We start from the raw sequence: 14,068 nt of genomic DNA, 5'->3' as shown, positions 1-14,068 counted from the left end.
TATTTCGAATATTTGTATGAATTTGTGTGAAATACTTTTCACTATTTGGTAATTTTTTTAAATTATTTTATAAAAGTTGTTTTCAGTAAAACAAATACAATATTAACAAGAATTGTTTTCATAATTGATCTAAAGAACAAAGTTTGATTATTAATTAATTTAATTAATAAAAATATTTATTTGAAATGATATTTTCTATAATAATATAAATGTCACACCCGTAAATGTTAAAGGTTTGACTTAACAGAAATTCTGAGTACTTAATTAGAAAATTTTTTATTTAAGTGAGTTCTTGTGTGAATATTAGAATCTTATGCACTGAATGGTAAATAGTTAGAATATAAGTTTAGTCTCGTTACATTAGAACTAGGAGTTTTCTTTTAGTAAAAAACATTATGATTAAGGATATTAGTAATACTGGCCGACTTGGGATTAAGGGAAACGGTAGAGGAAAGATAATATAAGGGGGAGGATTCTTTATTCATTTTCTTTCTTCCATCTTCTCCTCTAGTTCATTCTGTAAAAAAAAATTTAAAAAGCGGTTTGCATGAAAGGAAGAATCTAGGGTGTTAGTATAAATATTTGAGAACTTAGCAATCTGGTAATCTTTCTAACTCTTACAGACCTTACAATTTTAAAAAAAGAAGAAGGAAAGTCTGAATATTTCAGCATAATTCATTTTGAACTATGATTATTTAAGTCGTAGTTAACATTTATAACTCTTCTGCATGCATATGAATTAAGGTTTTCTTATCTATATAATGTCTTCATTTTGATCTTTATATTGTTGTTATGCTTAGCTAACCAAGAAAGAGGAGGCCTAAGTGATAAATGGAAGACTAAGCAAGTGCAAGCTATGTCAACACCAGATATTTTGTTGGTGAGTTTCTAAGCTCAAACTCTTTGTTCTTGTTATATATATCAATATTGTATTATTGTGTTATGTTTGACTTCATGTTTTGCTGATGATGAGTTGAATTATTATGGGTTGTTTGTTGTATAGTTGAAGTAAGCAATGTGATGATTTACAGACGCATGTTTGATTGTATGTTTCAGTTCATTATTTTGTTAAACTTTTATTGATAAAATAATTATTGAAGAAGTTAACATTGAAATGATTCGCTAGATGATATATTTGGCAGGATCTATGTTGTGTTATTAATAGAATGATCAGTTGAATGCTTGCTATATGTCTGTCGTAAATATGAATGATATGCAAAGTATGGAGGGATGTTTTGTGGATATAAGATGAAGAAATGTCAAGTTGTGCACTCTGTGCTACATGTTATTTGGCTTTGCAGAGGTTCGGCCAGATTGTACGAAGAATGTATATGCATGGTATTCGGCTTTGTGAAGGTTCGGTTGGACTGCACGCAGATATATGTGCACAAGTATATGAGAACCATTCAAGAGTTCTATGTAAGTAAAATACTTTGTAGAGTCTAAGGCTTTAATCCTTATGTGTATAAGCAAGTCCATAGTCATACATATGTAAGTTATGAAAGTCCGCTAGACTTGTTCTTTAAGCTTTTCGTCAAAGTTATATGTGAGATTTTACCATACGAAGTCCGCGACCAATTCTACATGTATGAATCCGCTATGATCATGAAGTTCTTTTATGAATCCGCATGAATGAATTTGCTATGATCATAAAGTTTCTTCTATGAATTCGTATGTTTGAATTTGCTTTATCCATGAAGTTTCTTCTATGAATTTGCATAGATGAGTCTGCCATATCTATGAACCATCTCCTATGAATCCATGTGTATGAGTTCGTTATATCCATGAATCTTCTACAAGTTCGCATGTATGAATCCGCATATAAGAGTCTGCATCTAGCAATCCTTATTAAAGAGTCCATAGGATTGTTCGCCAAATTAATCAGAAATTACTCTCTCTATTCAATGGGTTTTATATCAAGGTTATATGCAACAAGTCTGTACGAAGAGACTAATGCTACATGATCTTTCACAGGAGAAAGTCTCATGTATTATGTACTATGCCTCTATAATGTTCAAGCCCAAACATAAGTCGTGGAATATGAATGCACAAGTTTGTTTAAACGAGATTTGTGTCGAATTCTTAACTGAAGTAACTTATTTTTTTAGAACTCACTAAGTTCCTCATGAACATACCATGTTTCTATTCCTCGTTTTAAGTATTTCTAAACTACTGTTCGTGGGAAATAGGGAACTAAGCCAGAATCTTCAAAGTTTTATGTGAGCATGTCACCCCTAGTTTGTAACATTTGTAGATATCAGGGCAACTTGTAGTTTAATTTTCTATTTCGTACTTGTACAATAACTCTTCAAATCTAGTTCAAATTGTAATTAGACTCATGAAGCTAGATGAACAGACTATTATTATAACAACCTATTTTTCAGTGGTGTCGAAAAGACTGGTTTTGTGGCCACAAATCTGACGAGTGAGTCCGTAGATATTATTATTTAATATTATGAGTCAAATATAGTATTATATAAATTTTAATTTGACAATTTTTTTATTTGAATGAATAGTTAAGTTTAAGTGGTTTGTCCCTAAAGTCAAGTGGTTTTGGAAAACAAGGTATTGATACCTCGTTTCTATAAATCGAGCCTGTAAATATTTTTATTAAATATTTACAGAGTGTTTATATAGGTGTAATGAAGTTTGGTTTGGAAATTTTAATGTTTAGATAGTTAATTAAGAGAAAATGACTAAATCGTAAAAGCTACAAAAGTCAATCGCTATTAGTTTATTTGTACTAAATAGCTAAGAACCATGAATTAAAGGGATTAAAAGGTAAATATACCTTGTTTATTATAGTGGGCGGTTTAAAGGTGTAAATTTAAGCAAATTTTAGTTAAATTACAAAGGTAATAATGGTAAATTAATAAATAAATTAAAATAAACAAAAGATGACAAATAAGTTATCATTTTCATTTCAACACCCCATAGAATGTTAGGTGAAAAACACCATTGTTGAAATTTCTAAGCTTCTGTCAAGGCTATTACACTTGTATGGTATGTATTTTTAATTCGTTTCTAGTAATTTTTATGTTTTTAAGATCATTGTAGCTTAATCTAGCTAACTCGGGGACTAATTCGTAAAATTGTTAAATGTCTAGAATTTTACCATGAATGAGCTTGTGATGTTCTTGAATTTTTATGATAGGTTATGTAACACCCCAAAAATATGAGTGTTGTTTGCTAAATTTAATTATAACTAAGTATCTGCTTTAGTGGTTAAATGTTTTATGCTTGTGTTCAAGATCAGTGGTTCAAGTCTCACTTTTGGAAAATTTTATTATTTTCTTTGATTCAATCCGTATCTCTAAGTTTTCAACTTAAGTTTAATTCTGAGTGAACTTATGTTACAAATTAACTTGCTGGTTTAATGGTTAAGCATTTGGGTACTCATTGGTCTTGTGTTTGAGTCTTTCTGTATGCAATAGGGAAAATATTTTGTATATTTTTAGAAATAAATAGATTTTAATTTAAATTATTTAATTAAGTTTATTTCCCCAAAATTTCCCTCTTTTTCACGTTTGTTTTATTTTTTCTTTCTTCAACTTTTACTGTCGTTTCTTTTTGTTTCTTTATTCTTCATTCCTTTGTTTTTCCTTCTCTTTTTGTCTGACAATTTTGTTGCTGACTCCGTTGAGGAATTTGTATTGTGCTTTATTTTTTTATTTAAAGGCTAAAAATGTAAGTCTTACTATTGATTTTTTTTATTTTGTTTGCTTTTGTTGCTTTGTCTCATGGTTTAACGCTACTGTCGATTCGTTATGAATTTCCTCTTAAGTTTCCAATTGATTTTATCTTTTAGGCGTAGGAGTTGTGAATCAAGGTCCTTCAACGATTTAAGTTCTTGTACCGATATTTCACGCAAGAGTAAGTGCTTAATTTTGTGAATTGGGGTTTTATCTCAAAGTTATTCGATGTCACTTTGGTTTGGATGTTAATTTAGCATTTTGATGCGATTAAATTGTTTAATTGGTCATTGAAATGTTTTTTATAGGTTCAAGAATCATCGTTTTTGCTTTTATGTCGAAATGGTATCAAGTGTGTAACGAAAACCTGATTTTTTGCAAATTCTGTATGTTGAAAAACATGGTTGTCGACACCACATGACCGTGTGCCAGGCTGTGTAACTCACTATTTGTGAATTACTGTCACATGGGCCAGGGGCACGAGCGTGTGTCCAGGTCGTGTAACTCACTGTTTGTGAATTAAGGTTACACGGGCCAAGGACATGGCCGTGTGACTAGGCCGTGTAACTCACTGTGTATGAATTAGTATCACATGAGCTAGAGGCATAGGCATGTGTCCAGGCCATGTGAGAGATATTTTGAGATTGGAGTTACATGGGCGTACACTTGACCATGTGTTAGACTGTGTAACTCACTATTTTGAGCTACATGGCCATGTGAGACATTAAAAAGGTCACACGAGCATGTGCCAAGCCGTGTGGACCACACGGGCCAGACCTCCAAGTTGTGTAAATCCACACAGGTATGTGTGCCAAAATACTAAAATTTTTTCTAGGGCCGTAAACGTCATTCGAATTGAACGTAGGCCTTTCGTAGAGTTCGTATGATCTGAATTAGACTGTATAACTTGATACCCAATGTTCAGAGGCTGAATAATTGATTATCTGTACGTATAATTGATGTGATAACTGTTAAATGATAATAATCTGTATTATTTGATTATGAATTGCATCTAGGTAACTGTATGTACATCCTTTATATCTGTTATCTGTAATCTTCATCTGCATTGGATGGGAATGGTATAGAAAAAGAAGTGCTGGTAGTTTAATGATTTACCGAATTGAGTGGCTAAGCCACAAATTTGTATATGATTTTGGCTATTTATCACATACTGGTCTGACAGCTAATCTGTAATTACTTAAAAATGTGTCATACCAACACTAATTGGTGTGTAGGGTTGGATGGGTACTTGATACCCTATATAGTGTGTTGGGATGGTCAGAGATGGTGTGTAGCAGATGAGAGTAAGAAACTGCATCTAATTCTGATCTATTTTGCATTTATATTTGATTTGTTTTGTATCTTACCTGAACTGCTACGATCATACTGAGTATCATCTGTTTCTGATTTTGTATTTGGATCTAAATTTGGGAAATTATTGTTATATTTATATTGATGTCTTGCTTTTATGTTTGTTACACACACTGAGTTATAAACTCATTCTGTTTGTTGATTGAATTGTAGGTAACCCACAAACTTAGAGACTCGGCATGTTAGGAGCTCGATCATCTCTCTTTTCTAGATATTTCTCTGTTTGTTTAAATTTGAACTATCGTATGTTTTATTTCATACTATAATTTGTAAATTTGAATTTCCATGTTGGTTTAACTGTTGAAGTGCTTTCGGTATGACAAATTTTAAAATCCTTAAAGGTTGGTTTTTCCCTGAAACGTTTTGATGTAGCCTTAAAACATGGTCTTAACTTCTAGGCCGGGTATGGGGTGTTACAGATTATTAAGCTTGATAGTTAAATAAGACTATTTTGTAAAGTGATTTTAGTTAATTTTAAAGTTTAAGGACTAAGTTGTTAAAATAGTAAAATTATATGGAATTCTTGTGAAAATTTGTTAAATATGGGCTGTATAGGGACTATATAAAATTTAGATAACATTGTTTGGGTTAAATTGTGATAGATTTGGAAGTTTCAGGTTTAGGAGCTAAATTGAATGAAAGGTAAAAGTTTAGGGTAAAGTGTAAAATGTTGATAAAGGATTATATATGTGAATTTAAGTATTTTAAAGTAATTGAATTGGTTAATTGAATGGAAATATTATATTTAAATCAAGAAGCGGATCAGTCAGTTGATAATCGCGAGAAAGGAAAATGCGTCGAGTAATCATTGTTGAAGTGTTCGTAGCTATTGTGTTTAGCTAAGTTCATAAATTGGTTAAATTAACTAGTTGTTGTTTTGGTAATTTAATAGTTATCTATGTATGTGGTGATCGAGTTTATTGGTTTGATAAACAAATAAGATCATAGTTGAAAGACACTATGGCACTATATCAGAAATGAATACGACCATAGTTGAAAGACACTATGGCACTATACCAGAAATGAATAAGACCATGGTTGAAAGACACTATAGCATTGTGTCGGAGATAAATAAGATTGTGGCTGAAAGACGCTGTGGCATCCCTAAACAATTGTTTATTAGGTAATAAGTATTAAATGATAAATGTGTAATATGAAATGGTTATATGAGATGGTTATTCGAAATGGTTATATAAAATGAATATATGAAATGATTATATGAATCAGTTATATGGAAATAATTATATAAAGCGCTTATAAGAAATGTTTATATGGATAGATATGTAAAAAGGGACATTTGAAATGAACACTTGAAATGGAAATGTTAATTGAATTGATGATGAATGAATGATATATCTATTATGTTTACTTGTATTTGTTTTATAACATGATACAATTATAAGTTTCGTATATGTGAACTCACTAACTTTGTGAGACTTGTGATATGTACAGGTTAATAATGAACTCATGACATTGCTTATGAATTTAATTGCAAATTGTTTAAGTTGCAACCTTTATGGTAAGTTAAAGTTTAAATTTAATACGAACTTACTAAGCAAAGATTTGCTTACATCCTTTGTGTTTGATTTCTTGTAGATCATTGGAAGTTTATGTTAGTTGAAAGTTCAAGTCAGAGCTCACACTATTTGTTCAATGACTCGGTATAAATTGTGATTCTCTTGATTTAGGTTATAAGTGGCATGTACTAGGAGTTTAAGTTCACTTGTTATTAGACATATTGGTTCATACTTTGTTATGTGATGTTATGGTTGTGTTTATTTGGCTCTTTTGGTATTTTTTGACCATATGTATATAAGTGGTATGATTCATGCCTTAGCAAGTTTTTTTATTGTGGTTTAAGGTTATGAAATGTTTGATAGATACATGTTCTGTGATTTGGGAAACGATGTATGTGAATTGGATTTTAAATGTTTGCATTGTGGTACCAATGAAGGTGCATTGGTTAGGCACTTAAGTTAAATGTGAATTGGATTTTAAATGTTTTTATTGTGTTTTGATGTAAACCATGATGGTTAGTTTGGTTGATTTTGGTACTTAATGCATTTTGGTTTGTTAAGTTAGCATTTATGTTTTACGTCACAAGGAGAACTTTTCTTGGTGACATATTAGTAATGGAAATGGTGATTGTATGTGAATATTTTAGACATGAATATTATGGCTTGAATGGTGAAGAATGATTGATGTTTAATGATTGAATTGGGGTGCCAATTGTGGCATATTTGTTAGGCATTTAGTATAGATGTTATTTGGTATATTTTCTCACGTTTTTAATGCTTTTGAATAGGTTAAATGGTTGGTGTATTGCATGACTTGTGGCTTAAGTGAACCTAGGTTATGACTGCTTGTTTTGGAAGGTATTATAGGCACACAAGGTTTGCCACAGATCGTGTGCCATACATAGGCCGTGTGATCCCTATTTTTACTTTTTACCTATCTTTTCATAAAAGTTTCAAATTAGTCTTGATTTGTTTCTGGGTTGGTTTAAGAGCTTCGTAAGCTTGAATAAAACTCGATTTTGATTGTAAAGCATATAATACTTGTATTAATAATGTTTTATTGTTTGGTTGATTATTTATGTTGAATTTATGAATGATAATGATGGTTAACTGTTGTAATACCTTATAGCTCAAGTTTGACGACCGAACTGGGTATACGGTGTTACAACCACATTTGGTGGCAAGTTAGTAACCTGTTTAGCTATAGCTGTAGTATATGAATAACCGAATTGATAATGAAATGGTTGAGTTAGATGTTGCAATTGATTGGTATCAAATGTTTGAACAGTTGATGATTTTATAGGTTGTTAAGTTTTAGCAAAGTGTTCAGTTGATGTGTAATGGCTTGAATGATCTTATGAAAGGTTAAATGGATGTTTTGATACATGTTTTGATTGGTCTTATAGAGGTTTTGGTGTGCAATTATGCACTAAGTGAGTAAAAGCTTTGGTTTAGCATGAAATTGGTACCTAATGGCCAAATGTTACCAAAATAGGTTCTTCGTCCCAACGTCGACCAACAGTTAGTGACGTCTCAATGTCAAGTGGTCTGACATCGTGACGTGACATATTGTTTGGTGACGTCACAATTTGGAGAAATTCTTGTCACGATGTTAGCCTTGTACTTTTCAAACTTTACAATTTGATCCTTTTTCAATCTCGGGTCTACTTAAGAGCTTTCGTAAGCTTGATTGAAGTTCAATTTTTATTGTATACCCTATTATGCATGAAATTTTGTCACGAATTGGTAATAGAATGAATTGATTGCTATGATTTGTATGTGGTTTGCTTCAGTAATTGTGGTAGCATCCCGTAGCTCATGTTTGACAATCAAACTAGGTACAGGGTGTTACATTTAATAGTATCAAAGTGAACGTTTAGTCGATTTTAGGACTAAACGTAGCATGTATCGAGTATAGAAATACATGCCACAATAATCTATGTTAGTGTGATGCCTTTTTTACTCTGTTTTCATATAGATAAACAATGTTGGCCAAGTTTAATTGTGTCGTTGATAACTCTTGAAAAGAATTCTATTTCATGCCTTTAGTTCTAGCTAATTTCCTGTACTTAGGTGCATTTAGTTGCATTTTAGAATATTCCATTAAGATTTTTATTGTTTTAGCATTACATTAGAAGCTTGGACTGTACTTAAATGTTAGTAATTTGAAATTGTTTCTGGAAGGGTTGTGTGAGGTGGTGGATTGGCAAGTGTAGGATGAAGAACAAGAAGTAAAGAAGTGAAGGTTTACCGGGGCAAAGGGTTGGATAGTTTGTCAACACGAATGCCATGGCAATGCCAGGAAGATATCCAGTCAGCACTCAAAGTGTATCGACTTTAGGCTAAATTGAAATTGTACCATATATATCTACTTGAAAAAAGGGAAAAAAATCATGGGCTGTTGGATTTACCCTAGGGAAAACGATTATAAAATCCAAAGGAGGAAACCCTAAAGAGGGCAGAAAAACAAAAAGAGAAAAAAAGCAAGGTCCTTAGGCAAAAAAATAGAGGGTAGAGACGGGAAAAGGAAGACAAAGGCAGTCCCTCTCAGCCACCATAGGACACTGTATCGCTGAAGTGTGGGCTGGATAAGTGGAAGCTATCTTCTAGAAGTTCTTCCATTATTTCTTGATTACTCTTCATGAATTAATTTGATGAAAATGATGTTGAATGATACTTTGGATTTGAATTTTAATTGCCAACCCATGAGCTAAATCTCATAGGGTTGAAATTGCTTGATGAAACTCTTATTTTCTTTAATGAATGAAGCGTAGATATGCTTTAATACACTGTTTCATTCAATGGTTTTTTTACAAAATTGCATGTTTGCAAACTCTAGACATAGATAGATGTATAGCATGTTCATTAAATTAATCTAACTCTGACAAGGTCAGGTTAATGAGATTAAAATTGAATGATATGAGTAAGAGTTTGACTGGATACTTGTAGCAGCCTCTAGACATAGAGCAGCATTTATACAGAAAGAAAAAAAAACAGTGCAGGGTACCATACCAAAGGCCTATAGACATATATCGCTTAAGGCAACATAACTTGAGGTTTTGTTCTCAAAAGAAGAAAACTTTTTCAGAACTCTTCTGAGCAGTAGATTAAGTATGGTTTTGTCGAGGCATTACTGTCAGGAAAGGAAAACTCTTAGTAATCCCGACCTTCCAAATCAACATCGTAGACCCTCTATCCTTTACCGTAGTATCTTCACCATAGCATTATTAGTTGTTCACTTATTCATTTGCATATTATTCACGTAATTATTCTTGAATTTGCCATTGCATTCTTACTCTTGTCTTGTCATAGCATTTTCCATTATTTATCAGTTACACATATTGCACACATCATTATTCCTTCAACTTACCACTGCATACTTATCATTTTTTTTTGTCATAACATTAATCATGCTCATTATAATAACTCGACCATTTTATACCTAATCGATCCCTATGGAGATGATCTCACTTATCACTTTATTAGTTGATTTGACGTGTTTACTTGCACAATTCGCATATTATTTCACATGCGACAAGTTTTTGGCGCCATTACCGGGGATTGATAAATTTTTGAAATTTGGTTTTGTTATTTTCTTTTATTTTCTTAGTTTTAGCTAACTTAGTTGTATTTAATTTCTTCAGGTTTGCTGTTAGTGTATGAGAAGAGGCATTCCTCTAAATGAAGAGTACCCTTTTGAACCAGAGATCGAGAGAACTTTGTAGATGAGGCGAAATGAGTTATATAATATGGCTAAGGAAGGGAATGATCTTGGTCTCAATGATCATGGTCTCAATGATGATTCAATTGATCAATATGTTAATCCTCCTATTCATCATGTGGTAGATGATCAAGATAGACCAATTCGAGAACATGTTGTTCCAATTTTGAATAATTTGAATCCAGGGATAGGTAGACCACACATACAAGCTTAGCAATTTGAGCTGAAACCGATAATATTTCAAATGTTGCAAACAGTATGACAGTTTGGTGGGTTACCCACTGAAGATCCAAAACTACATTTAAGACTTCTTCTAGAATTTTATGACTCGTTTGGACACCAAGATGTTCTTAAAGACACTTTGTAGCTTAAATTATTCCCATACTCTTTGAAAGATTGTGCAAAAGCGTGGCTGAATTCTTTGCCGTTGGGAATAGTGACATCATGGAATGACTTGTGACAAATATTTTTGCTATGGTATAATCCACCAAATATGAATGTCATGCTTAGAAATCACATCAAATCTTTTTGGTAACCGAAAGATGAAACACTATATAAAACTTGGGAACGATTTAAAGAATTACTTTAGAAATGCCCGATGCATGGATTCCAACATTGGATGCAGATGGAGATATTTTATAATTGGTTGAATGCGCATATGAGGATGGTAGTTGATGCTTCTACCAATGGTACATTGTTGGATAAATCTTATAGTGAAGCATATGAGATTTTAGAAAAGATTGCCAACAATGATTATCAATATCCTACAACGAGAGTTTGGACGGGTAAAAAAGCTGTTGGTACTATGGAGCTTGATGTAACCATTTTGTTGACAGCCTAGGTATCTTCTTTAGCTAATATGATTAAAACAGGGAAGATGCCTGCTAAAGTCCAGGAGGTGAAATCAGTCGAACTATCGTGTGCTTATTGTAGTTAAGACCATGTGTTTGATAAATGCCCATCAAACTCAGCATTTGTATAATACATAGGTAATTTTAACCAGAATAATAACCTCTATTCCAACACCTAAAAACCAGGATTGAAGCACTATTCGACTTTTAGTTGGAATTATCAAGGTATGAGGAATTTAAACAATGTTGTGAGACATAATGCTAATAGTGCACCATCTAGTTATTATCATTCTATGCCGAGGCAAAATGTTAAATAGGGTCAAGCATCATCTTCTACCTCCATTAAAGCCTTGCTGATGGAATATATGGCTAAGAATGATGTTGTAATTCAAAGCTAGGCTGCGTCCCTCAGAGCTATTGAGAATCAAGTGGGGCATATAACGAATGTTTTAACTTCGAGGCCACAAGGAACATTGCGAACAATACCGAGAACTCGAGAACACAAGAGAAGGAACAGACAAGGCCACCACTCTCAGAAGTGGGACACTGTTGGATGATGTTTTTCAAGACACTATTGTAGAAGAGGACAACTATAGACTCAACCATGGAAATAATTCAAAATCAACTAAAAAGCATACTGCACCTGAAAAGGGCAAACAGAAGAATGTTGCAGTAGAATCAGATCATGTTGCCAACAAAAAATGCCATAGCAAAACAATATCAACAACCTGAAGGATGACCACCTCTGAATTTTCCTTAACGATTCCATAATTCTAAATAGGATGTTTAGTTCAAAAGATTTTTGGATGTTTTAAGGCAACTCCATATCAACATACAACTAGTAGAAGCTTTGGAATAGATGCCTAATTATGTGAAATTCATGAAAGATATATTGTCAAAGAAGCGTAGATTAGGAGAATTTTAGACCGTTTCTCTCATTGAAGGGTGCACAACAATGTTAATGAATAACTCACCTCCAAAGTTGAAAGACCCAGAGAGTTTCGCTATCCGATGTTCAATTAGAAATCATTATGTTGGTAAGGAATTATGTGATTTAAGAACGAGTGTAAATCTAATGCTTATGTCTATTTTCAAGAAGCTGGAAATTGGGAAAGCAAGATCTACTACGGTTACATTGCAATTGGCTGATCGATCTTACGTACATCCGAAAAGTAAAATTGAACATGTGCTGGTAATAGTAGATAAATTTCTTTTTTATGCAGATTTCCTTATTTTAGAATGTGAAGCTGACCAAGATGTGCCAATTATTTTGTAAGACCTTTTCTTGCTACTAATAGGACTTTAATTGATGTGCAGAAGATGAACTAACCATAAGGGTAAATGATCAGCATATTACTTTTAATCTATTTGATGCCTTGAATTGTGTTGATTAGAATGAGAAATGCCACATCATTGGGTTGATAGAAAAAACAATAGAGGAAGATTTTGCAAAATTTTGCCACAAAAATTCCGATAGTTATAAAGACTCACTTGAGCAGAGTGACATAGTTTTTGAGGACATTGGTGAACTTATGAAAGCCAAGCAGTTTATGGATAGACTAGGGAAGAAGTTTGAATCCTTAGATTATTATATCGCTATTTTAATCCTTCTAAACCTTCTATAGAGGAACCTCTCACACTGGAGTTGAAACCTTTGCTGCAACATTTAAAATATGCATATTTGGGAGACAACATCACTTTGTCGATAGTAATTTTTGCGGAGTTGACACCCGATCAAGAGATCAAGTTGTTAGAAGTCCTTCGGTGATCTAAGAAGGCATTAGCATGGACACTTGCTGATATAAAAGGAATTAGCCCACTCTATACATGCCTAAAATTTTGTTGGAGGATTTCCATAACAATTCTATTGAATAGTAGATCAGACTAATCCGATCATGAAAGAAGTTGTCAAGAAAGAGATTATAAAGTGGTTTGATGCTGACATTATTTACTTGATTTTAGGCAGCTCATGGGTGAGTCTTGTACAATATGTACCCAAGAAAGGAGGTGTCACAATAGTGAGCAATGATAACAATGAGCTCATTCCGACTCGCACTATCACGGGATGGAGAGTATGCATGGACTATCGCAAGCTTAACAAGGCAACTAGGAAGGACTATTTTCCCCTACCATTTATTGATTAGATGTTAGATTAGCTAGGAAAGCTTTTTACTATTTTTTGAATGGTTATTCAAGGTATAATCAGATTGCTATAACTCCTAATGACCAAGAGAAGACCATCATCACGTGTCCATATGGAACTTTTTCATTTAGACGGATGTCGTTCAGGTTATGTAATGCCCTGGAAACCTTTCAGCATTGTATGATGGTCATATTCTCGGACATGGTGAAAAACTTCCTTGAAGTCTTCATGAATGATTTCTCTGTGTTTGGCAATGATTTTGCGGATTGCTTCAAAAATCTTGAATTAGTTTTGTGTCGCTGTGAAGAAACAAATCTTGTTTTAAACTGGGAAAAATGCCATTTTGATCTTTATTAGGCTCATTTCGATCTGAGCAATCCCTTTAAAGTGATCAGGGGATCTACATATAAAGCATGTTTCGTCATTAACCCTGCATACTCCAAAATGATAACGACCACATTGTTTGCACTCTGTCCTGTTGGTATTTCACACACTACCCGTACTAGCCACTGAAGGAGTTGGAGCTTTCTTGCTCCTCTGCGTCGAACGATCCCTTCTTTGAAACTCTGATGGTTTAGAGAATCTATCATTGGATTCCCTTGGCTTCTTTTGTGGAGAACCAGAGAAAGTTTTTGATCCATTGCGTTTTCCCAAATCGTGGGTTTTCGCCTTATTTTGTCTTTTGCTAGCATAAATTTCTTCCATCTTTTAGGCTCGATCAGTGTAACAGCACGGTTTTCATTGGTGACAGAACAATGGTTTTGGGACCACAA

General features: G+C 33.2%; 1 protein-coding gene and 1 non-coding gene across 2 annotated transcripts; one reads left to right on the top strand and one right to left on the bottom strand.

Annotated features, from left to right (window-relative positions):
• The first annotated feature begins 10,329 nt into the window (after window positions 1–10,329).
• On the top strand, window positions 10,330–13,652 carry LOC107892753 (uncharacterized). Its single transcript, XM_016817807.1, has 3 exons — window positions 10,330–10,492; window positions 13,115–13,254; window positions 13,359–13,652. Exons 1-3 carry the CDS (start codon window positions 10,330–10,332, stop codon window positions 13,650–13,652), a joined length of 597 nt encoding a protein of 198 aa, XP_016673296.1.
• On the bottom strand, window positions 10,804–10,910 carry LOC121221540 (small nucleolar RNA R71). The gene has a single exon (XR_005918930.1). It is a non-coding gene; the product is annotated as a small nucleolar RNA R71 (small nucleolar RNA).
• Window positions 13,653–14,068: the final 416 nt, after the last annotated feature.

The sequence above is a fragment of the Gossypium hirsutum genome, chromosome D09 (assembly GCF_007990345.1).
Source record: "Gossypium hirsutum isolate 1008001.06 chromosome D09, Gossypium_hirsutum_v2.1, whole genome shotgun sequence".
Taxonomy (NCBI): Eukaryota; Viridiplantae; Streptophyta; class Magnoliopsida; order Malvales; family Malvaceae; genus Gossypium; species Gossypium hirsutum.
The sequence above is the reverse complement of the archived record's forward strand: the minus strand, read 5'-3'. Positions and strand labels throughout refer to the sequence as shown.